Raw genomic sequence first — 25427 nt, 5'->3', positions numbered from 1 at the left:
ATGCTCCAAGGCAAGAAAGAAATGGTCAAAAAATCTGGAATTTGCTCCAAGGCAGCCCCAGGGAGCAGAGCCTGTCCCAGAGAACTCATCCTGGGCCCCAGAGCAGCTCCTGGGAAAAGGAACTGGGCCAAGGGGGGATTTATTCAGGATCTCAGTGACACATGGCATCAGGTTTCTCCTCATTACAAGGTCAAGTGCTGAAGGAAAAGGCAGGATCACGGCCACCTCATCCAGGTTTGGGATGTTTGTGTGAGAAACATCTGGAGCAGGCATCAATTTTTATTTTTTCTGAGGGCAGGAGCTGCCAGAGAAAGTGGGAAGAGGGTGCTGAGCCTGATCTCCCAAATCTCCCTGCTCAGAATGGAAGGAGCCAGAGCAGCTACCGACCCCAGGCTCCCAAAAAGGCCTGGGATCTGCCTTGGGAAGGGACAAAGGACACACCTCGGTGCCATGGGAGCAGGCAGGGCAGGGGCTGTGACACAGCCACCCGTGTTTGTCACAGGCTGTCACTCGATGAGCACAGTGGCACCTCAGCCACAGCAAAAGGACCAGGCTGATTCCCACAGAGCCCCCAGATCCGTGCACTTCAGGAAAAGGGATTTGGAGTGGGAGAACAGCAGAACTTTACTCCAAGCCCACTGGGGGACTGTCCCAGGAGCTCCAGCCTGGCCAGGATTTGGCTCCTGACAGCTCCGGCCATTTGTCCCTCACAGCTCTGTGTCACCTGCTCCCCACTCCACACTCCCCTTTGACACCATCCCACTTCCATGTGCTGCTGTGCTTCATGCCCTAAGGAAACCCAGCGGCACCCCTGTCACCATGGCAATGAGCAGCATTCCCACAGCTCCCAGCAGGTGCCCAAAGCTCCTGCAACCACCGCCTCTCCCGAAGCCCTTCCCAGTGGGATGGGATATTCCAGAGGCTCCAACACAGCATCATCCTCTTGCTCCGGGGCAGGCTGGAGTGTGGGAAGCTGTGACATTCCCAGCAGGGGCTGATCCCAGGCACGGGGCAGCTCCAAGGGGGAACAGCAGCTGTGTCAGGGCTGTTCCACGATTCCCACTCCAGGTATGCCACACCTGCACCCCGGGGAACTCAACGTCAGCCACTGCCCGGCCATTCACAGCTCCCCAGGGCCTCCCTTGGAGCAGCTCCTCTCCCTCGGGGACGATTCCCATGAACTCCCCCAGCCCGAGGCCCGGCAGCTGCCGGGTGGGCGGTGCGAGACGCGGGTGTGGAATTCCCGGAGCGTGGAGCGGGGCTGGGAGCTCTTGTGCGGAGCCCTCAGGTTCTCCAACCCTTTTAGCTCCTCATTCCCACTCCTGGACTCGCCCCGGTGGATTTCTCCCCTGGACTCAGGTCCTCCGGCCCTTTTAGCTCCTCGTTGCCACTCCCGGACTCGGCCCGGAGGATTTGTCCCCTCCCAGCGGGTGTGTGGGCAGGGATACAGGGAAGAGCCAGGCACGGAGGCACCACACCCTTTTTTACACAGTAATTTGATGCAGCAAGAGAGAATAAAGGGAGGGAGATGCTGCCAAGCGATTCCCAGTGAAACTCTGGAACGGCTTGCAGCCAAATCCCCCCAAAACCACAAAAGGAGTCACCCAGCCCCTACAGCTCCTGCTTGCCAAAGCTGCCTCGGGATTCGGGAGAAATCAAACCCACTTTGCAAAGCTTTCAGATCTGAAATCCCTGGTAGCAAAAGTTTATTTCCATGACCAAAGATGAGGAGAAATTTATAAACTTATTCTAGCAACCATCCAAGGAAACAGTAAATATCCCATCAGCCGGCAGCCGCGCATCCAGGAGGGCTCTGCCACACCCCCTGCGGGCACTTCACCCTCCTGCCTCCTTCCCCACCCTCCCGTGCCAGGGAATCCGGGAAGGTCCGCGGCGGATCCGGCCAGCCCCCAGCTCTAGTGTCCAACGTGATGAGGAGAAAAAACAAGCAGCACACTCATTTCAAAGCCCAACAAAGACATGGACAGTGTTAGATTCTCCTAAAAAGTAGTCCCGGTCTGTTTTTTCTCCCCCCAAAGCCCCGGTGCCTGGGATCAGCGCATGAGCAGGCTGTGCTTTGGTCCATCCACCCTCTCCAGCTTCTCAAAGTGTTTCCTGGCGTTCCGGATGTTGATCAGCGTGGCCGCGGAAGCTGCGAAGGAAAAGGGACAGGGGAGATAAAAAGAAGTTTAAAAGGGTGAGAGTCACCATGGCCTCAGGGCTGCCTGGCTCCAACAGCTCTGTCTGCAGGGGCTGTCTGCTCCCAAGCCAGGCAAAATCCACAGGGGGATTTTGGGCAGGGAAAAATTTAATGTGAGATGGTCTGGGCAAGGTTTAAGGTGGGATGATCTGGGTAGAATTCAATGGGGGAAGATCTGGGCAAAATTTGATCTGGGATGGCTTGGGGAAAATTTAACGTGGGAAGGTCTGGGCAAAATTTCATGTGGGATGGGTAAAAATTAAGCATGGGAAGGTCTAGGCAAAATTCAGCATGGAATGGTCTGAGCGAAATTTAATATGGGAAGGTCTGGGCAAAGTTTAGTGTGGGATGGTCTGGGCAAATTTAACGTGGGATGGTCAGGGCTGATCCCAGAAGAACATGAGGAAAAGCCTCTCCCAGGGACAGCTGCTCCTCCCAGAGCTGCTCCCCAGCCCAGCAATGCCCAGGGATCCCACAGTGTCCCTAATTCCCCAAGGGAGGAGGGCAGGGAAAGCACAGCAGCAGGCCTGGACAGTGCTGGGCAGTGTCCCTGGAGCCCCTGAGCTCCCAGCAGGAATTCCAAGAGCTGTGTAAACAGGGATCTGCTCCCAGGGGCTGCGGGCTGGCACTGCTGCAGCTCCTCCTTGGGATAAATAGAGGCTGCTAAAATTAGAGCCTGTCCACCCAAGACAGCCCAGCAACACCCAAACATGAGCCAGCTCTGCTTCCTCCCCAAAAATCACCGAGGCTGCCAGCTCCCAACTGCCCAAAATAGGCTTTAGGCACGACCTGCTCAGCCAGGTCTGGTTTGGTGGCTCCCTGTGACAGCAGCAGCAGCTCAGCTGTGCCACCACCACCTCTGCAGGGTCCTGCTCACACTCAATCCCTCCCTCTTAACTCATTTTCCAAGAGAAACACTGTTTAAACTGGACTCATTCCACCTTTTTTGAGGGTTTTTTTGGGTTTTTTTTTGCCCCAAGCAGGTTTCTCTTGGCTCTGACTTACGTATGGAGGGGTCTGACATGACCACCATCACGTAGGTGTTGGATGTGAAGATGTCAATGAAAGCAGCAAAGTTGGAGTTCCTGACCTCCATGCTCTGGAAAGAAGCTGCCAGCTTACTGAAAAACAAGGAAATAAAGGGGAGAAAAAGAGTGAATGAAGTGCTTTTGTGCCCACATGGCCAAAATCCCTGATCTGAGCTGTTGGGAACAAGGAGGAGCTGGAATTCCCACTTGGTAAGGTGTGGCTACAGCAGGGCCTTGGCTGGGCTTGGTTTTAAAGGCAAATTCCTCAGTTTGGGGCCAAATGAGAACAATATCAGCTGCTTGTGCACTGAATGAAGGAAATTCCAGACACAACCCCCCTGACCAGGCCTGCTCCCCATGGATACCAGGGCTCAGCCATTCCCAGCTGGACACTCTGGATGAGCAGCAGAAATCAGCATAAAATGGGAATATCTGGAGATATCTGAACATCTGTAAACCCCCCCCAGAAACTTCTCCATTCTGTCCAGCTCCACACACCCTCACAATTAACCTGGCAGTGGAGCCTGAGGGCTGTGCAAAGCCAAGGTTCCCACTTTTCCACTGAGAACAGGGATAAACAGTGCCTGCAAGCCCCATTCTCCCCAGGCAGCCCTGTGGGCCTGGGCTGGAGCAGAGCTCTCCATTCCCAGTTTCCAAGAGAAACACTTCTGATCACTTCAGCCCTGGAATTCCCCTGCCTTGATCCAGAAGGAGGAGACCTGGAACAAAACAGCACCAAAGCTCTCCCACCACGAGCATTAAATTAACATTTAAATGATTTGTGCTCCAGCAATATTCCACCCTGGCATTCCAGCTGCTGAGGAGTCAAACTGGGATTCTCTGGAAAGAGCTGGAATAGCCCTGACGTCCCCAGTGCTGATGGGAGCAGCTCACCTGCAGCTCAGCTTGAACTGTTTGATGATGTTGCTGATCTTCTCAAACCTGTGCACGTCCCGCTGCTCCTTGCACTGATAGTGGGAGATCACCTGGAGAGGGGCACAGGCAGAGCCAGTCAGGATTCCAGCCCAGCCCTCCCACAGCAGCTCTGGGAATGCCTGGGCAGCAGGGAGGATCCCCTCTGCCTTTGGCTGACTGGTCTTGGCAGTTTTACAGAAATTCTTTGGTGCTTTGGTGGAGAAGCTCAGTGACAGGATCAGCACACAAAGGATGGCACAGACCTGCCAGGTGACACCACTGTCCCCTGAGGGCTTCACATCTTGGTCCCAAAATAGGTGGAAACAGAGTAAAAAATGTGTCCATCACCTCAGGAATGGGCTGAGTGCTGGGATGGATTTTCCCTCCCATTCTGCACAGGCAGTGATCCCAAAGCCAAACCAAGCTGCTCCTCCCCAAGAGAAGCAGCTCAAAGGTAGCTGGGTCCTTGGGAATTCCTTCTCCAAGACTCCAGGCAGAGCAGAGGGAGCAGCCCTGATGCCAACACCCAGAGGGTCTGAAGGGCTTTAGGAACCCTTGAAAACATCTCCATAAACATTCCCACCGAGCTGGTGGCCCCAGCCCTTTATTGCTCAGCCACATGGAGTGAGAGCTGCATTTCCTGCCCACACAGCTCCATCCCCACAGCAAACCTGACAGGAACCTCTTCAAAACCTTAGGCCAGCTGCTTTGAACTCTTCACAATCCCCAAATCAGCTCACTGGACATGACAGGAGCCCTTGCACAGGGATCTGAAACTGCTCTATTCAGGGAGTCACATTTAGGGTTTTTTCCCTCTTTTTTTCCCTTAACCACCTTAAACCCATCACTTTTTAAACTTGCATAATTATTCCCACAAGCACAGTTTTAGCCACATTCAAGACTTGCAGTTCCCAGTGTTCAATTTCCTTCCTAGACTTCCCAGATGAGGTTTTTTCACTACAATTTAAACACAATTTCAAAATAAAGTTTTCAAAATAAGATTTCCCAAAGAGATTTTCACAGGAAGATTTCCCTTCAAGAGAAGAGAGCCCTGAGAATGTTTAAGTATATGAAAAAAAAGGGAGGAGGTTTTTAAGAAGTCACCATTGCACTTAAATTAAGCACACAATTTTTGAAGCAAAGATAATTTCTTTCAGTTAAAAATGTCCTTGTAACAATCACACTGTCACACACCCTAAGGTGGAACTATTCATTATCTCCAGAAGGTCAAAAAAGCAGAACTTGCCAGGCATGGCAAGTGTTTGTTTCTGATAGTTTAAGGAGGAAAAAAAAGTCATGGCTCCTTTCCCAAATTCCCTCCATCATTTCCAAATCACCAGCAAGGAAAACACTCCAAATAATTCAAGTATTTCCTTCAGCTCAGCAAGAGTTTGGTGCAAAGTGTGAAGAGCCCAGCCCAGCAATCAGGAATATAGCCAAGCACCAAGAGGGGTTTTATCCAGCACCTTTGCAGAGGGATTGGGAGCACAGGGACCTGGAAAAGCATCACAATCCCATGGCTGACCCCCCATCCATGCTCTGGATTTGCAGAACATCAAAAACCAAAAGAAATCAGGTCCAGCTCAAATGCCCCAGCAGGAGGAAGTGAAAAGGTTTGGTTGTGAAGCTACAAAAGGTTCCTGCCCTGTGCAGAGGGGGATTCTCAGAGCAGTCCCACCACAACGGGGACATGAAACACTCCCAGAGCCTGCAAGAGGAAACCCCAACCAAAGCTCAACTCAGCTGCTGCAGGGGGAATTTTGGGATGCTCCCATGGGCCACAGGGTCCCAGCAGCTGCTTTCAGAATCCCAAGGCCTGGATCAGGGCACTCTGCACTGGGGCTGGCACCTCCCAACTTCCATGGAATCCCACAATGGCTTGGCTTGGAAGGACCTCAAAGCTCATCCAGTTCCAACCTGACACCTCCCACTGTCCCAGGTGCTCCAGCCTGGCCTTGGGCATTGCCAGGGATCCAGGGGCAGCCCCAGCTGCTCTGGGCACCCTGTGCCAGGGCCTGCCCACCCTCACAGGGAACAATTCCCTATTCCCAATATCCCATCCATCCCTGCCCTCTGGCACTGGGAGCCATTCCCTGTGTCCTGTCCCTCCATGCCTTGTCCCCAGTCCCTCTCCAGCTCTCCTGGAGCCCCTTCAGGCCCTGGCAGGGCTCTGAGCTCTCCCTGGAGCTTCTCCTCTCCAGGTGAGCACCCCCAGCTCTTCCTGCCTGGCTCCAGAGCAGAGGGGAGGGAAAGGGAAGCTCCATCCAGGGAATCCATGCCAGGAACTCACCAGGAATGTGGCTCTCTCAAACAGCAGCACCTCATCTGCCTCGATGATCTGAGCAAAGTTCCTCAGGTTCATCTCCAGCTGCTGCACGTTGGGGATCAGCTGATAGACAATGCTGGACCAGGCCTGCACAGGGAGACACAGAAACGTCCCACCAGCTCCTCTCCTCAGCCCCTTGTGAGAAATGTGCTCCCAGAGGGATTTTTGGCACTTCTGGGTGCTGACAGCCTGGGCAAGGCTGAGAAGCTTCTCCACCCTCCATGCCCAGGTCCCAGAGGGAGCCCAGACCTGAGGAGACCCTTCCCTGGCTCCAGTTCTTCTCCAGCAGGCAGAGCAACTACAGTGCTGCTGAACAGACTAAAATCATCCCTGCTTTAAGTTGGGAATGCTTCTGTCTCCTTCTCCCACTCGAGTTCACAGAGATTTTTAATCCTGAGCAAGGTCAGCACGCAGATGGACACTTGGCAGCTCATCCCTGACCCAAACAAAGTTCCACCTTATCCCAACAGGCCAGGAACAAGCACAGGAGGGGCTGGGGGATGTTGGGATCAACATCTGTGCTCATCCACACTCAGATTTTCCAAGTTCAGCCTCCCCTCCCTGCCCAGCTGCTGACCCAGGTGTGGGGCAGTGGCAAACTCATCCTTCCCAGAGCCAGGGGGATATTTAGATGCCTGTCTGCCAAGTTCCTGATATTTAACACACACTCCTGACTTTTAAAAATTAATTAATAAACCCAGGATTCATTTGGGTTTCACTGACACCCCGCAGAAGCAGCTGCAGAGCTGAACACACCAGCAGCAGCTCCAGGGATCCTCCTCCTGCTCTGCTCCCAGTGGGAAGGCAGATGTGGAGAGGAAGCTGCACCAACCTTGTAAAGGGTCTCATCCCAGATGGAAGTTCTGAAACAAACACATTCCAAGGGCCGGGAAAGGCGCTTCAGGTCTTCCTCGCGCTCCTTAAAAATCTGGGGAGCAAAGAGAGTTGAGGGATTGAGTGAAATGTTCCTGCCTGTGCTGTGGCTGCTGTATGGATTTATGGGATGAATTTCACATGGATCTCTGGGACACTGCAGGGAAGAGTGGCCAGGAACCCTCCCAGGGAGCAGCAGGGCCAGGGATGTCTTGCTGGAGAATCCCAAAATCGTTTGGGTTGGAAGGAACCAAGGTGTGCTGGGAGCTCTGGAACCAGGCAGGAAAGGCTTTTCTTGTCCCTAAAAACCAGCACTGCTGCTCTCCACTGGATTCCAGGATGACACACTTTAAAAGAAGGCAGGAAAAGCTCTGAGGAGATCTGAGAAAGCCTTCGAGGAACAGCCCCGAGGGGCTGCCTTTGAGGTGTGACCCGCAGGGCATGAGGGATGCATTTCCATGGCAACCGCCAGCTCCTCACCAGATCCCGCTGGTCCTCCTGCACCAAGTCCATCTTGTGCACCAGGCAGAAGATCTTGGCATCGGGGGAGTTCTGCAGGATGGCCTCCAGGCAGGACTGGTAGTAGTGCATGTCCTTCTCCAGCTCCCTGCTCTCCACGTCGAACACGTAGATCAGCACCTCCACATTGCGGAAGATGTTGTCCCTCTGGCTGGTGAAGTAGTTCTCCATGAAGGTGTCCTGGCTGAGGGGGCAGAGCAGGACACTCCCTTAGGGCAGCTCCTGCCTGGCATGCTGGGTTTGTGGGAAGCTCCTCCTGCCAGGAGGGCCAGGCTGGGATTTGGAGCTGCAGCCCCCACTGGGGAGGCCAGGCTGGAGCTGCGTGCCCTGGGCATTCCCAAGGAAAGCTGGATGCTCCTGGAGAGCACCAGCCACCCCAGTCCCACAGGAAACCAAAGCTTCCCTCATGTGCTGCTGCTTCTGGCCCCAGGCTGGCTTTCAGGAGCTCTTTGTGAAAGCCCACAGCAGCAGGAACAGGTGAAACGTGACCCAAAGCATCAGTTCAGCCTTAAATCCCAGGATTAAATCTCCTTTAACTCTGGCTGAACATGACTGAGATGGTCCAGAGGCCATGGAGCTGAGGAGGGGACAGCATTCCTTGAGAACAGCTGCTTCCAGGAGCCACAGGATCAACCTCCAGCATGGCCTCTCTGCACAAATCCCACCTGGATGGAACTGGAGTGAGCAACTCCAGCACCTCAGGACAGCAGGAGAAGGAGCATTCCCTCGGCACCACCTCATCCCAGGGGGAGGAGAATCCACCCTGCTCCACCCACCCTGATTCCCCAGAGCCTCCCCCAAAGGCTGGGCCAGGAATAATCAGTACCTACCCTCCGCAGTCCCACAGGTTCAACACCAGGTTTCCCAGGAATCTGACATGGGAATGCTCCACATCAACTGCAAAGAGACAGCAGGAGCTCACTGACTGCACCACACACCCAGGCAGAGCTTGGGCAGCCAAAAATCATGGAAATCAGCACCAAATCATGGAATGGTTTGGGCTGGAAGGGATTAAAGCCCTCATTCCAGCCCCTGCCACCTTCCACTATCCCAGGCTGCTCCAAGCCCCATCCAGCCTGGCCCTGGACACTTCCAGGGATGGGCATTCCTCACAAAGCAGCCCCCGTTTGTTAAATCCCACCAAAACCCCATTTCCCAGAAGAACTCAGGCCTCCCTGCCCACTGCTCTCCTGAGAAGTGCAGTGAGCGTTCCTGTTCACTCACACATTCCCTGATCCCTGGGATACTGTAGGAATGACTGTGCAGGGCTTTAAGCCATCCCTGACAAAATAAACCAGGAACACTGGGAATGTAAACTTCAGGAAGAGGCCAAATTCATGGCAAAGAGGAAATTTACACCAATCCCTGACATTAAATCCACACAGGCCCCTCCCAGTGAGAAGCACCAGATCCCAACACTCATCCACCTCTCCCAGAGGAATCACTTCTTGCTCTTTCCCAACAAAGGCTTTGGAAAGGGAAAAAGGAAAGGCATTCACTAAGCCCAGTGCATCATCCTGCCAAAACCATGGAGGCATTGCAGGATCCCTGTGCTGGAGATCCCTGCAGGAGCAGGAACATTCCATCAACACAGAGGAGGCTCTGGCAGGTGTAGCTGCACCAAAGGCTGCTTCCAAAAAAGGAAGTTAAGGATAAAAGTTGAACAATAAAGCAGCAAAGGCTGCCTCCTGATCCCAAAACAGGGAGTTAAGGATGAAAGTTGAACAACAGAGCAGCCAAGCCGATCCCAGTGCTGCCTCTCCCTTCCCTCCTCTTCCTGCCTGTCCCCGGCTGATCCCGAAGCTCCCAGCGGGATGTGGCAGCTGCAGGGACACACCCAAGGGACCCGGGGATGGCTGCAGGGAACGGCCCCACCCCCTGATGAGGGCTGGAGCTGCGGGAATGGGGCAGTTCCTTACTCGTGGCCCCCAGGCGCCGCGTGTCCCGGGCGATGTAGTTGGCAAAGATAATGGATCTCATGCTGGTCTTGCCAGACCCACTTTTACCCATCAGCAGCACCTGCACACAGGGAAAGAAGGAAAAATGAGCTCCCACAGAGCACTGAGTCCCCCCCAGCTCCCTCGAGCTGACATCTCACTGCCAAAGGCACTGAACACAGCACAGCACAGTCCAGCTGCGAATGCACCAGGAGAGAGACAGAGAGCAGCACGTGGGGAGCAGGACAGACATCCCAGCCACTCCTGGGTGGTCCCTGGGCCATGGTCATCCCACCTCCCTGCTGGCCTTGGTCCCTGGGCCATGGTCATCCCACCTCCCTGCTGGCCATGGTCATCCCACCTCCCTGCTGGCCTTGGTCCCTGGGCCATGGTCATCCCACCTCCCTGCTGGCCTTGGTCCCTGGGCCATGGTCATCACACCTCCCTGCTGGCCATGGTCATCCCACCTCCCTGCTGGCCTTGGTCACTTTTCTCCAAAAACGTGGACAGGACTTGGGAAAAGCAGGAGCTGCCTCCCCATTCCCAGCCACTCCCACCTGATGGCTTTGGTGGCACCAAAGGACTTTAAAGATGAGGAACAGTTTTGTCTCAACTCCTCCAGACCAAAAACAACCCCTCAGCTCCTGGTTTTCCACCCCAAACACTCGGTCCTAACCAGACAGGGTTGAGAGGAACCTTAAAGACCTCCTAATACTGCTCTTCCCACAACATGACTGGTTTTCTTTTCCCTAAATACCAGGGACATTCCCACTTTCAGGTGCCAGAAGACCAAAAAAAAAAAAGGGAAAAGCAGATGAGACAAGCCAGGTCAGCATCCCCAGAGCAGGGGAGACCCTTTGTGGCTCCAGTGATGCCCCTCCAGAGGAGACTCTTGGCTCCATGATGTCCCATCCCTGCAGAGCCCAGGGGAAAGGAGAGGCACCAAAAAGTAGGGAATGCTGCTGGGGGTGGGGATGAGGGGAGACAGTCACACCAGAGACAGTCACATCAGGCAAGGCTTTACACTGTGATCTAAAAATAAAAATTAAACAAAACAAACCCATCAGTGGCAGCCAACACAGCCCTGCTCACAAAACCCAGCTGTTAAACAAGTTCCAGTCACAAAGCCAAATGCAGCTCCTGGCAGCAGCCCTGCCAGTCTGCCATCCAGGAGGGATTTCAGGAGAGCAGCCCAGTGGGTGCTGCCCAGCCTGGACAGCAGGGCAGGAGCTGGGCACAGAAGCAAGGCACAGCTCCCCAGGGCTGTGTGCTCAGCTCATCCCTGCAGCAGCTCGGGGCTGGGAGCACCCTGGCCACAGGGAAGCTGCCCACAGGCTCCAGGATTTGGCAACAAGGAGTGTTCCTGGCTGTTCCACACCCAGGAGGGCTGGGCAGGCCCCCCAGATGCTGTCCTGTCCTGTCCTGTCCCCTGAGCTGATCCCAGGGAACAGCCAAGCTCTTATTTCACAGCACCAGCACAAAATCCCAGGCAGAAACTCGATCCCACTGAGGCACAGCCCAAACCAGCCCCAATTCCCAAAGTTTAGGCTGCAGAGGTTGCAAAGGGGTCAGACAGCAGCACGGAGAGCCAGGCAGGGAACCCAACCCCACCTCAGCATGGAAAAGCAGCCAGATATTCCTTTAACAGCTCTGGATGTGCTCCTGCTGGGATACACCCACCCCTGCCATGCCCAGAGCTGCTGCTCCTTCCCCACGTGTTACATTTCATCCTCCTGGAGCCCTAAGGGGATTGGGGCTCCTGGGACACCTCGGGAGGGTGGCAGGGACAGGGAAGGGACAGGAGCAGATCCTCCTCCCTGAGCACAGGGTTTTGCAGAGGGTTTTGCAACAGCCCCAGCAGCACTCGGGGAACAGCAACTGCCGGGGAAGGCTCTGCAGGAACCCAGCCCATCCAGGCCAGGATTAAAGCCGGGTTTAACCCAGCCCATCCAGGCCAGGATTAAAGCCGGGTTTAACCCAGCCCATCCAGGCCAGGATTAAAGCCGGGTTTAACCCAGCCCATCCAGGCCAGGATTAAAGCCGGGTTTAACCCAGCCCATCCAGGCCAGGTTTAAAGCCGGGTTTAACCCAGCCCATCCAGGCCAGGATTAAAGCCGGGTTTAACCCAGCCCATCCAGGCCAGGATTAAAGCCGGGTTTAACCCAGCCCATCCAGGCCAGGATTAAAGCCGGGTTTAACGCCTGGCACCTCCAGCAGAGGATGCAGTGCTGACCCTGAGAAGCACCAGAGCCCCAGCCAAGGGATGGAGACAACAAACAGTGCTCATGGATGGGGATGGGGAAGGGAAACACAGGATTCTCCTCCCTGTCCTTACCTTTTTCTTCATGGCTGTGCTTGGCATCACACACCTGCAGAGAGAAGCCCACCTTGGATCACTGCTTCCCACACGCACACACTCCGCTCGCCAATCCCAATATCAATGCCAATCCCAATCCCGATGCCAATGCCGATCCCAGTGCCGCTCCCACCCCCGGTACTGGGGAAGCGCTGACACAGCCCCGGCTCCCCTCCCCCTGCTCCGGCCCATGGGGAACTCCCGCTGCTGCCGGGAAACCTCCGGCGCTCCCGAAACCCCCGGCCCGGCTGGGATGGCTGCGGCCGGGCCGGCGGTGCCTCGCAGCCGCTTCCCTCACGATTCCCGCAGCCCCTTCCTTTCCCTAAGGATTCCCGCAGCCCCTTCCTTTCCCTCACGATTCCCGCAGCCGCTTCCCTCAGGATTCCCGCAGCCCCTTCCCTCAGGATCCCCGCAGCCCCTTCTCTCAGGATCCCCGCAGCCCCTTCCTCAGGATCCCCGCAGCCCCCTCTCCCGGCACGTCCTTCCCTTCCCCCGGGATTCCCCGCAGCCCCATCCCCGCGATTCCCCCGGGATTCCCCGCAGTGCCCGCGCTCCCCGGGCCGGGCCGCGCCTCGGTACCTCCGGCGGCGATGGGCGGCTCGGGGCCGGCTCGGGGGGCGCTGCCGGTGTGAGCGCCGGCAGGTCGGGCGGTGTGGGCCGGTGCCCGGTGCGGTGCCCGGTGCGGGGCTCGGCGGGCCGCAGGCGGTGGCCGGTGCGGTGCCCGGCGGGCCGGAGGCGGTGCCCGGGGCTGTGGCGGTGCCCGGTGCGGTGCCGGGGCTGTGGCGGTGCCCGGTGCGGTGCCGGGGCTGTGGCGGTGCCCCGGTCCCACCGCCCTCCCCCCCCGCTCACGGGACCCAGCGCTCGGCGGCCGCCGCCGGTCACGTGAGCGCTCACCCCCCCCGCCCCGCGCACGCGCGCGCCCCTGTTGTCACGTGATGCGGGCGCGGGGCAGCCGAAGCCCCGGCCGCCATGTTGGTTGAGGGCAGCGTCTCTCTGGCAAGGCGGGGGCGCTTACTGGGGGGTCCCGATGAGTCTCGGTAATTCCCGGTGACTCCCGGTGTCTCCCATGGAACGGCAAAGCGGCGCCCGGCGAAACTGCCTATGGCGGTCAGCGGGGAGGGCAGTAGACTTTTGGGGCGCGCGGGTGCAACGTTTCTCAACGCCTCCCATATGGTCTAGCGGTTAGGATTCCTGGTTTTCACCCAGGCGGCCCGGGTTCGACTCCCGGTATGGGAAGCTTCAATTTTTCCTGTCGGATGGGGAAACATTCCCCCCTCCTTTCCAATTTTCTGCACGTTCTCCCCCAAAACTGCTTCGGGACTTGGATTTTTGCACCTTTGCGGCAAAATTTCTCGGCGCCAGGAGCCCCCTGAAGCCGTAGGAAGCAGCTTTGCCGCTGCAAACACAGGCTCATACCTATTTAAACGTTCAAGTGCATTGGAGCATAGAGCCCCCAGCTAATTAACATGCTGTTAATTGGCCTTTTCTCTCTTTTTTTCGCAAGCAAGAAAATTCCTGCTTGTGTCCCACGGTGTGTTTTAAACCACCCTGACTTCCTCACGGCAAATAGAATTGTGCTGAAGACACATACATAGAAATCGACATATGATATATAGATTTATATGTGTTTATTGCTGAAGGGACTCCTGGCAGCTCCCTCAGACCTGTGGACTCAGAGATCTGCTGGGCTTTCCTGGCTTCCAGAGATCCTGGGAGCTGCTGCTGCCACGGACCCGGGGCCATCACCTTGGGTGTCTGTGAAAAATGCATATTTTATGACTGGCTTTTTGCAAATATTAAAATGAATATTATATGTGTTATGTCGGAAAGTTATGCTGTATTAATTTTCTTAAGTAGTGTGTTAAATACAGTTTTAAGTTATAACATAATGTTAAAATAGAAACTATGCTATGTAGGATACTTTTTTTAAAAAAAGGACTCGCAGTGAGAGAGCAGCCACAGGACTCCTAAATCTTTCAGAGAAAGAGAATTTATTGCTCCATTATCAGAAGAAATGAACTTCTTCCCACCTCACTCAGCCCTGAAGATGCTGTTAGGATTCAGAGGAAGAAGCTGACACTGCCAGGACAGAATCCTGTGTTTGAATGGAATTTATGCATCAGGTATGAAGTGTATGAATATGCAACAGGCTGTTGTATTTAAGGGTTAATCCTCTGTAACGTGGGTCCTTTTTTGGGCTTATTTTGCCCAGAAAGAGATACCTGGACTGTCCTAAACTCTTTGTTTTTATTGTCTCATATTGTCCTAAATCCTAATTATCCAAATTTTTATTACTCTAATTATATTGCTATTTTTCGAACCATTTTATTACTATTAAACTTTTTAAATTTTAAAAACAAGTGATTGGTGTTTTTCACTGTGTCCCCTCCCAGAGCCATCAGTCACCTCGGGTGTCTCCTGAAAGCCATCCTGAAAGTGTCCCCTCAGTGCCTCCCTCCCTTGGCACCGGGCACTTTCAGGCAGCTCCAAGGAAATTCCACCCTGGCAAACCTTGAACTGTTCGATGGGTGGGAAAGGCAGTGCTGGTCCCATAGGATTCCAGGTTCTGAAGCTTTTTGAAGCTTTTTCCCCTCTCCCCCCCATTCCTTAAAGTTTTTAAAGCAAACATAGACATAAAAATGGGTTTGGATTTCTCCTTTAAAACCAGGAAATATGTCAGGAAAACACCCACCTCCCTTCCTTCTTGCACTGGATTTTAACAAGTGTTTTCTATTTACATTTCAAATATCCTTGTCAGACCCTGAAGCCCTAATTGCAGAGTTTTGTCTGACTCTGGGTGTGTTCGTTTTATATTCATGCAAAACAATTCCCAGGAGAAGCTGTGACAGTAACTTTGTGTCCCCTAAAACTGTGCCAAGGTCCACGAGGATTTGGAGCCATTTTACCTCTTTGTTCTTCTTGCTGAACTCTCAGATATCCCAATTAAACAGAAAAAAAAAATCCAAGTTTGATTAGCTGTGAAAGGGGAAAGAGATTAAAATGGTTTTTTTTCTCTCCCACCCCCCTTCCTTCTGGACCTCTCCTCTATTTTTAAAGCAGAGTTTTGAAGAAAGTGGTCCAAAGTCAGAATATTCTGATAAAATCTGTCTAATTCCCTGATGTTCTTGCAGGAGAACAAGTTGTCTCCAATTTTGGAACTCAGTTTCTAACCGAGCTGCACAATGACAACATTCACTTGCTGCCAGCAGCTGCTCTGAGCTGTCCTTGTTCAGCACGAGCCTTCTGCTCACAGATCCTCTACACTCAACTTGTTAATTTTTGAAGTTTTATCGGCCAAATTTTCACAGAACAACCCAAAAGCTGTAAAAAGTGCAGCTCAGGGGCTGTGCAGAGATAACCCCTCACTCCAGGAGCCAACTGCACAAGCACTGAGCACAAGCACTTCAAACTCCTGCTTTTGTGACTCTGGCAGACCACAAAGAGCTGAAGGAGGTGGGGCTCAGCTCCTTCCTTGACAGACTGCCCTGGATTTGGGATTTTGGGCTGTTGGCACAGAGATACAAAGATAAAGGCACCAGCATGCCCTTCATCTTTAGCAGCAGCACAGGAAAGCAGGCAGGAAGCTGTGCTCACTCCCAAAAATATCCCAATTTATAAATTCAGCCCACAAGACAAAAATAGCTTCACCAGCAGGCATTGTTTAATTCAGGAGTGCTCTGAAATAAACCAGTGACCCCACAGAATCGTTACTGTCAAGGAGAAAAACCCGAAACTGAGCTGCCAAAACCTGAAGACTGAAACATTTTGTGTAAAATGTGCACAAAAGGCAGCCTGGGGTTCGCTGCTCTGACCAAAGCTGTACTCAGGGCTCAGCAAACGTTCCAAGGCTCTCCCTGCCTTCTCTGAAGGGTTTTCTTCACACACTGAACATTTCCATTGGTTTTAGGGAACGGAGAGCCACAAAACGGGCAGGAAGGTGTTTCACACAGCCACGAAGGGCCATCAGTGCTCCCGCCTGTCCGTGCCCAGGGAAATGAGGCACCTTTAGAGCTCTGGGCAATTCTGAACCAGGAGAAGTCACCAGCCAGGCCTTCCTTTGTCTCCTTGGCCCACCCTGAGTGCAGGGGATCAATAAATGTTATTTAAATGCAGGGCAGCAGTGCCCTGTGTGCAGCACTCAGTCCTTCCAACACCCCAAAAAATCAGCAAAATCCTCTGAAGGAGGTGAGGTGAGCTGAGGGCCTGAAGTCTTTGTGTCAGTGCTGCTGTGGGTAATTAGCACAAAGTCATTAATTACTGAATCCCAGACTGGTTTGGGTTGGAAGGACCTTGAAGCTCATCCAGCTCTGCCCCTGACATGGGCAGGGACACGTCCCACTGCCCCAGGGTGGCACTCCCTAAGGACACTGTGGTGGCTGTCACAGAGCTGCTCTGCTGCTCCACAGGCTCTGTGCTCCCCTTCCAGCTGGCCATGTCTGCCCTGTGTGTGCAGGGGAAAGGAGGGGAGCAGGGATGATCAGAGGCAGGTGCCTTGTGTCCTGGATTGTCAAACAAATTGTATCTATGGCAGTTGTCTTCTGTTCAGGGGGCAGTTTTCCTTATTGTTGGAACCCAGGAAATCCCTCTGGCTGCCCTGGAGGACTCGAGCCCCTGCCCAGGGGGCTCAGAGACCTCGGCACAGAGCCCCAGACCCCTGTGCCTTTGATTTAGCCCTTGGAAAAAACAATTACCAACCTTATACGAAGAATTACAAGCCACGAAAGTTTAAGTAGAATGATAGTGAATTTATCACGGGGTGAAAAATAGATTTTTGGGGTTTTTAGAATGGGGGTTCAGGGGGCAAGATGGAGGAATCTGGGCATGTGCAGCCTTTCTCCTTCTTCTTCCTGGCCTCCATCTTCTGCTGTGATGTTGGCACTTTTGGATTGGTTTAGAGTAGAAGCTCACTGTCTAACACAGGTGATAGGTATTGGGAAGTCATTGTAAACATTGTACAGGTAATTTGTAGTATAAAAAGATAACACTGCCCAGGGGCAGGCAGAGTGCATCTGTCTGTCCTGCTGGACGGACCTCAGCTGGACAGGAGAAAGAATTTTATAGATAAGATACAATAAACAACATTGAGACCGAGAAATGAAGAGCCCTGACTCCTCCTTTGAGCGCCAGGCTGGGAAAAGAGACTTTCTAACACATCTCAGGGTCACTGTGAGCAGCGAGAGACCCTGACACCTTATCTCTTCCACAGCCACTCCTCTCTCAGGGGACACCTGCTGATAACAGCTATTGAATGTCCCTGCATGGCTGATAAGAACTACAGCATCCCATTGGAGATGTGAGCCCAGAGGGAGGAGCCAAGCATTCCTGCCTGGATATAATCTGGAGATTCTGGAACACCAGCACGGCTCCTGCACTGGATTGCCCACAGGAACAGCAGCTGCCTCTTCCCCTGGATCTCCAGAGGCAGAGACTGCACCTTTCTGCAGGATCCCTGCTCCATCAGAACCACCCCTGGCACTGCAGGAGGGCTGAGCCACAATTCCAATGGGACTGCTGCCAGCACCCTGACCCACAGGGTGTCAGGTTGGGTTCTGACTCTGTCAGTGTTGTTCTAGTGTACTGCATTATTTATTTTATCCTTTTATTTTCTTCCCTATTAAAGAACTGTCATTCCTGCTCCTATATTTTTTGCCGGAGAGCCCCTTAATTTAAAATTTATAGCAATTTGGAGGGAGGGGGTTTACATTTTCCATTTCATTTATATTTTCCTGCCTTCCTCAGCAGACTCCTGTCTCTCCAAACCAAGACACCTTGTCAGAGGGAGCCTCTGTCAGCACACAGAGATTCCCTTCTATCCCAGCTCTGCTTGGAAAGCTGTGTGTGCCTCTGCCGTGTCCCCAGCCTCAACCACCCTCCCTTCCTGCAACACTCCTGTCTTATCTCCTGCTTTCAAGGCTGCAGAATCCTCCTGAAAAGCTGCCAGGATTGCACAGGGCAAGTGCTGCTTGCACAGAGCTGCTAATGAGCGTGTTGAGATCTGTATGCCAACCAGAGGGTCTGTCTTAACCCTCAGGGTGCATCCGGCTGTAAATCAGCACAGAATTCACCCCAGCTCAGGGCAAGGGCTGCAGATTCCTCCTCTCCATGCTGGGAAGTGTGGGGGGTGTGCCAGCAGCTGCCAGCCAGCAGCAGAGCAGGGTTTGGGGAAGCCCATCATGGATAAAGCACAGTCTGGAGCAGTTCCTTCTCTTGACCACCTCCAACTCTTCCTTTACAGAGCATTTGTGACCGGGTTTCTGCCCTTCTCCTGCTGCCTGCAGCTCTGGGACACGAACAGGACCGCAGCTGCCTCAACCAGAGCCAGCTTGGAAAACACCCCCGGCACCAGCACAGCACCAGCCTCTTCCACGGCGTGTCCCTCAACCGAGATCTGACACCCACAACCGGCGACTCTCTCCTCTGACCTTCCTAAAGCCGCCGTGAGACCTCTGGGACGCCCTGGTCCAGCTCCCGGAGGCAAGGGCCGTTCCTGCAGCCCAGGGCCGCTCCCGGAGGCAAGAGTTCCTCAGCCCAGGGACGAATCAGAGCGGCCGCTGGAGGGGCCCGCCGTACCTGGGCGTAGAGCGCGGGGGTCCGGGTCCAGCGGCCCGGGGTTCAGAGCCAGGGGGGGGCGCGGGCGGATCCGGGGCCGCCCCGGGGTCGCTCCCGGTTCCTCCGGCGCCGCTTCCCGGAGCGGAGCCCCCTCACAGCCCCTGTGACGTCACAGCAGCGCCGCCGGCTGTATGGGTCGCTTCCGTCCCCGCGCCTGCGCACTGCTGCGGCTGAAACGGCGCCTTGCTTCCGGGTTGCTGGGGTTCGGCACCGCCGCTCCCGGTGCCCGCAGTGCCCCCAGTGCTCCAGGAGCTCCAGGTCCCTGCGGTGTTCCCGGTGCTCTCGGTGTTCCTGGTCGGGCATTGTGGCCCCTCCGCCGCCCGCGCGGTGTCTGAGGCGGCGCGGGCGGGGCGGCGGATACGGGAGCGGGCGCTGCGCGTGCGTGAGGCGCGCTGCTCCTGGCGCCCCCTGGCGGCCGCGGCCCCTCAGGCGCCGGGAGCGCGCGGGCCCTTCCCGTCCTGTCCCTGAGGGGATCGCTGGGGCTGGGAAAGCGCTCCGGGATCGTCGAATCCGGGTTTATCGAATCCGGGGTTAGCGAATCCGCGATCATCAAATCCGGGATCATCGAATCCGGGGTTAGCGAATCCGGGGTTAGCAAAACCGGCCCGTGACCCGTCCCCACCTTGTCACCAGCGCACAGCGCTGAGTGCCCCCACCGGATGTTCCTTGGCCACCTCCAGCGAGGGGCACTCCAAACCCCACCGGGCACTTCCAATCCCTGACCGCCCTTCCCATGGGGAAATTCTGCTGATTTCCACCCTGACCTCCCCTGGGCCAGCCTGAGGCCGTTCCCTTTTCTGTCCCTGTTCCCTGTCAGCACAGCCCGACCCCCCTGGCTGTCCCCTCCTGGCAGGAGCTGTGCAGAGCCACAAGGGCCCCCTGATCCCCCATTTGCTCCAGGCTGAGCCCCTTCCCAGCTCCCTCAGCCCCTGCCCTGCGCTGTGGCACTGCCTGGGAAGTGCTTTGGGCTGGGAGGTGCCAGCACCCGGCCGGGCAGAGTTTTCCAGGTGATTCCACAAACCAAAGGTTCCCATCTGTCCCTGTGGGAGGGATGCTGGTGCTGGGGGTTCCTGCAGAGCTGTGGCACGGTGGGGCATTCCATGGGGTGGGATTCTTGTTGTCCAGGTCCTGCACACTCACAGAGCAGTGGGGCAGGGATGGTGTCCCCCTGCCTGGTGACAGCCACTGCTGTCTCCTTTTCTCCAGGCGGAGCCCCTTCCCAGCTCCCCCAGCCTCTCCTGGGGCTCCAGCCCCTTCCCAGCTCTGTTCATTTCCCTGGACACGCTCCACCCCCTCCAGGTCTTGCCGGGATTGTCCCAGAGCTGTCCCCAGCACTGGAGGTGCCCCAGCAGTGCCAGCTCAGGGGACGGGCACTGCTGTGCTCCTGCTGTCACATCATGGCTGGCACAGGGTGCCCTTGGCTTTGCCCACCTGGGCTCCTGTCCAGCCACTGCCCCCAGCACCCCCAGGGCCTTTCCCAGTTTTCCAGCCCCTCTTCCCCCAGCCTGGAGCATTCCATGGAGACCCATGGGCAGGACCGGGCACTGGGCCTTGTTGACTCACAGTTCTGCTGCCACCCCACAGATCCAGCCTGTCCTGATCTGTCTGCAGAGCCTCCCTGCCCTCCAGCAGATCCACATCCCACCCAGCCCGGTGCCATCTGTGAATCTGCTGATGATCATCCCCTAATCCAGATCATCAATAAAGATATTGAGCAGAACTGGGCTCAGTGCTGATCCCTGCGGGACATAACACTTGTCCCAGCTGGACATGGCACCCTTTCCACCATTCCCACCATTCCCAGCCCTCCCTGGCCATCAGCCAGTTTTCAACCCTGCCCAAGTGACCCTGTCCATGGGCTGCAGCTTTTCCAGCAGCTCCAGCACAGCAGCACCCTGGCAGGGCTGAAATGAGGCACAAAGGCAAAATTCCATCCTAAAATAGCCTGAAAAAGGGAAAAGCATTGGGAAAAGCCACAGAGGATTATGAGAAGAAATGTCCCAGCTCCAGGGCCCAGCGCAGGGACAGGGAAATGTGTAATTCCAGCCCAGATGCTTCTAGAAATAGAAAAATTAGAATAGAAAATTAGACACAGAGAGAAAATTAACTCCCTGCTGCGTGTAAAACAGAATAATTGGGGAGAAGTATCCATCCATCCTATCCATTCCTCTTTTTTCTTTTTTTTTTTTCCATCCATCATCCATCCATCCATCCATATCATCATCCATCGTCCAGCCATCCATCCATCGTCCATCCATCCATCCATCATGCATCCATCCATCCATCCATCCATCATCCATCCATCATCCATCCATCCATCCATCCATCATCCATCCATTCATCCATCCATCATCCATCCATCCATCCATTCATCCATCATCCATCCATCCATTCATCCATCATCCATCCATCCATCCATCCATTCATCCATCATCCATCCATCCATCCATCCATCCATCCATCATCCACACAACATCATCCATCATCCATCATCCATCCATCCATCATCCATCCATCCATCCATCCATCCATCCATCCATCCATCCATCCATCCATCCATCCATCCATCCATCCATCCATCCATCATCCATCCATCCATTCATCCATCATCCATCCATCCATCCATCCATCCATCCATCCCTCCTGGCAGAGCAGGAGCTGGCTGGTGGCAGCCCGGTGTCCCTGTGCTGCAGGCAGTGTGCTGCTGGGTGTGGCCTCGCTGGTGACAGGGACATTTCTGTCACTGCAGTAACTCACGGCCGGACAATTTCCGTTCCTGTCTCCGGGAGAGCAGCAGGGTCGGGCCTGGGAGGAGTTGCTGCTCCAGGAAGGGATTCCCAGGGCAGGGATGAGCACAGGCAGCAGAGAAAGAGGCTGTGCAGGAGCTGCCCTGTGCTGCTGGCCACAGCTGGGCTCTGAGGTGTCCCAGCACCTCACCACAAGGGGCATTTTGTGGTTTTTAGTGAAAAAATCCCTTTTCAGTGAGTCCCCAGGTGCTGGCTCTGTCCCATCCCACACAGCAGCGGGACGGAGCTGAGGCAGGAACACCCCACAACATCCCGTGGCTGGAATTCAGCCTGGACTTCCCCTCCTTCTGGAGGAGGTTCTGGGTCCCCTAAACTGCCTTTCTGCTCCATTATTTTATCCACTTCAGCAGGGATCACTCAGAAAATCCTGTTCCCCTCATGTCCCCTGGCACCATTTGTTATCCTTGGTTCCATCTCTACAGCAAACACAATCTGTGAGATTCTGTAAAATTTAAGCATCAGTTTTTACCAACCACTTTTTCCTTTTATTTTCATCTTTTCTTTTTTCTCTACTTTCTTTCTTTTCTTTGTTTTTATTTTGCTTTCTCTTTGTCACTTTATTTTTCTGTTTTTACATTTATTTTTGCTTTTAATTTTATTTTTACATTTAATTTTTCCTTCTCTTTCTCTTTTTCCATCTCTTTCCCTTTCTCTTTGCCTTTGCTTTCCTTTTCTCTTTCCCTTTGCTTTCCCTTTCTCTTTTCCATTTTCTTTCCCTTTCTCTTCTTATCTCTTTCGCTTTCTCTTTTCCAACTCTTTCCCTTTCTCTTTTCCATTTTCTTTCCCTTTCTCTTTTCCATCTCTTTCTCTTTCTCTTTCCCTTTGCTTTCCTTTTCTCTTTCCCTTTGTTTTCCCTTTCTCTTTCCCTTTGCTTTCCCTTTCTCTTTTCCATCTCTCCCTTTCTCTTTCCCTTTCTCTTTTCCATCTCTTTCCCTTTCTCCCTCCTCTTTTTCCTTTTGCTATTTATTTTTCTCTTTCCTTAAGAAAATATTTTAGCACACCACTTGCTGTTTAATGCACAACTCAAAAATTTTTGGAAGCAGTAAATTCCACGTTTAAGCTTTGATTATTGGATAGGGAATTCCCCAATACCCTTTAGGTCAAATCTCTTCATTTGATTCACAATTATCTCTAAAAACCACAGACTGATTATCCAGGGTTCAAGTTCCACCCTCTTTGCTGAGGAGCAAAACTCTCAGACCAATCCCTAAAATTTTACTGGAAAATGCAGCTTCTCACTCATCCAAGTGCTGGAGCTGTCCCATGGGAAATCTGCCAGAAACAGGGAGCAAAATATCCTGTAAAATATCTGGGAGTAAAATATCCTGTAAAATATCCCCTGGCCCCGAGTCAGGTCAGCAGCCGTGCCCAGGGAAGCTCCAGATCACCTTCCCAGGGTGTGAGAACAGCTTTGGCCAAGGTAAAACCTCCTCTGGTGCTTCCCCTCCCTCAAAACCACCCCAAACCCCCAAATCTGAATGGGATGGGTTGCATAAATCAGGATTAAAATCACATTTAGGGCATCTGTGTCTTAACCAGCCTGGGTGAGATGGAATCATGAATTGGGGAGTTCATTAGAAACCCCAAATTCCCTGGGGGTGAAGGGTTGGCCAGGAGCTGGATCCTGCAGGGACAGGGGTGTGGGGACACCCCTTGTTCTCCTCCCTGATCTCTGCACGTCAGTCCAGGCCCAAGGGGCTGTGGGAGCTGCCCAAGGAGAGGCTTCTGTGGATTTTGGAGTCCTTGTGCTCACACATGTCCAGAGCCTGCAGGGAGCAGGAATTAGAGAGAGACATCCCGTGGGATTCATTCTCTGAACCTGAGAGAAGCAGAGAAATTAATGATCAAAGCAATTCTTATCTCATTGGCTGCTCCTGTGTTGTGCCAAAGTGGAATGCAATATGGAGATTGTTTACCCAGAGTGATGGAGTTTGGTTTTCTTTGCCTGTCAGGGCCAAACACGTGTACAGACTGTGGGTCAGCAGACAGTCAGGAGATTCTGGGCAGCTGAGTTGAGTTGGGTGCTTGTGCGGATTCCATTTAGATGTAATGTAACATAGTGTAACATAATATAGAATAATATAGTGTAATGTAGGAAAAGAATGTGGCTGTTTCCTTAGAGCCCACATCCACAGCTGGCCTGTCACACCAGGCTCCTTCCCAAAGTCCTTCTCTGTGGGATTCACATTCCCTGAACCTGAGAGAAGCAGAGAAAAGAATGATCAGAACAATTCTTACCTCAGTGGCTGCTCCTGTGTTGTGCCAAAGCAGAATGCAATATGGAGTGATGGGGTTTTGTTTCCTTGGCCTGTCAGGGCCAAGTGTGCAGGCTGTGGGTCAGCAGACAGTCAGGAGATTCTGGGCAGCTGAGTTGAGTTGGGTGCTTGTGCAGATTCAGTTTAGATGTAATGTAACACAGTGTAACATAATATAGAATAATATAGTATAATAAAGTAATTAATTACCCTTCTGATATTATGGAGTCCTCCTCGACATTTCCTGCCTTCGTGGGCATTTCCCTGCTTTCACTATAACATCCCATAATGTTTCCTCACCATCCTGAAACCCTCTCCCAAACGAGCTCAGGGAACATTTCTGTTTGTAAGGCTCTGGTTTGTTTTTAGGGGTGGACAGGGAGAGCTGGGTTTCCCAGAAATGTGTGATGATGCTAAAGGACTCCTGTTATTCCCAAATTCCACAGCTCCTTCCCACTGATCTTTAACCTTTCCACACCCATGGATTTTCACCTCCTCAGCCCAGCACCACCTTCTGGCTTGCTGTGAAAAATGCGTATTTTATTATCGGCTTTTTGCAAATATTCAAATGAATATTATATGTGTTGTGTTAGAAAGTAATGCTGTATTAATTCTCTTAAGTAGTGTGTTAAATATAGTTTTAGGTTATAAAAAAATGGTAAAATAGAAACGATGCTATGTAGGATACTTTTTTTAAAGAAAGGACTTGCAGTGAGACAGCAGCCACAGGACACCTGAATCTTTCAGAGAAAAAGAATTTATTGCCCTCTCATCAGAATAAACAAACTTCTTCCCACCTCGAAGGCGCTGTCAGGATCCAGAGGAAGAAGATGACACTGCCAGGACAGAATCCTGTGTTTGAATGGAATTTATGCATCATGGATGAGGTGTATGAATATGCAACAGGTTATTGTTTTTAAGGGTCAATCCTCTGTTAATGTGGGTCCTTTTTCGGGCTCGTGCTGCCCAGAAAAATGTACCTGGACTGTCCATAACTCTTTGTTTCTATTGTCTCATATTGTCCTAATTCAAATTGTCCAAATTATTATTACTCTAATTGTATTACTATTTTATAACCATTTTATTACTATTAAACTTTTAAAATTTTAAAAACAAGTGATTGGCGTTTTTCACACTTGGCAAGTTGGTTACTCTGATTTCAGGTTCCCAAGAGCCAAGAGGTTTGTTGATCCATCCTCCAGATAAACCATCTCCCATGGGAGACAGGAATGAATGAGGGGAGGCAGTTTCCAGAAAATGGCCAAAACTCCTGGTCCTGATCCCTAAATTTGCAATTAGCAGCTCATTATTTAAGCAGGGCCTTCCCAGATTCGCTCAGACACTCCCAAACCTTTCTGAAAAGCTCCTCCAGTCTCAGCAGGTCTGAGTCACTTGGAATAATTCCTTCTGCATCCCTCAGAAGAGATTTTAACAAATTCCATCATAACCTCTGGGTTTTAATAATTGCAAAAGCTGCAGGGGAAGAAGTAAAACCAGAAGTAAAACCACTTTCGACTTATTATGAGTTTACCAACATCATCTGCAACGTTTAAAACCCAGCAGCAATAAACCCACAAACACTCTCCCCCTAAAGAACAACCC

The 25427-nt window shown here is 53.0% G+C and overlaps 1 protein-coding gene and 1 non-coding gene across 2 annotated transcripts; one reads left to right on the top strand and one right to left on the bottom strand.

The window, feature by feature from the left end:
* Window positions 1-1675: 1675 nt before the first annotated feature.
* LOC115914767 (ras-related GTP-binding protein A) lies at window positions 1676-12853 on the bottom strand. The gene is made up of 10 exons (XM_030967510.1): window positions 12734-12853; window positions 12134-12167; window positions 9781-9880; window positions 8692-8758; window positions 7823-8045; window positions 7302-7397; window positions 6434-6556; window positions 4123-4214; window positions 3206-3321; window positions 1676-2152 (listed from the first exon to the last, which is right to left on the bottom strand). Exons 2-10 carry the CDS (start codon window positions 12158-12160, stop codon window positions 2055-2057), a joined length of 942 nt encoding a protein of 313 aa, XP_030823370.1. The 5' UTR covers window positions 12161-12167; window positions 12734-12853; the 3' UTR covers window positions 1676-2054.
* Window positions 12854-13318: 465 nt separating this feature from the next.
* On the top strand, window positions 13319-13390 carry TRNAE-UUC. The gene has a single exon. It is a non-coding gene; the product is annotated as a tRNA-Glu (tRNA).
* Window positions 13391-25427: the final 12037 nt, after the last annotated feature.

The sequence above is a fragment of the Camarhynchus parvulus genome, chromosome 4A (assembly GCF_901933205.1).
Source record: "Camarhynchus parvulus chromosome 4A, STF_HiC, whole genome shotgun sequence".
In the NCBI taxonomy this organism is placed as follows: domain Eukaryota; kingdom Metazoa; phylum Chordata; class Aves; order Passeriformes; family Thraupidae; genus Camarhynchus; species Camarhynchus parvulus.
The sequence above is the reverse complement of the archived record's forward strand: the minus strand, read 5'-3'. Positions and strand labels throughout refer to the sequence as shown.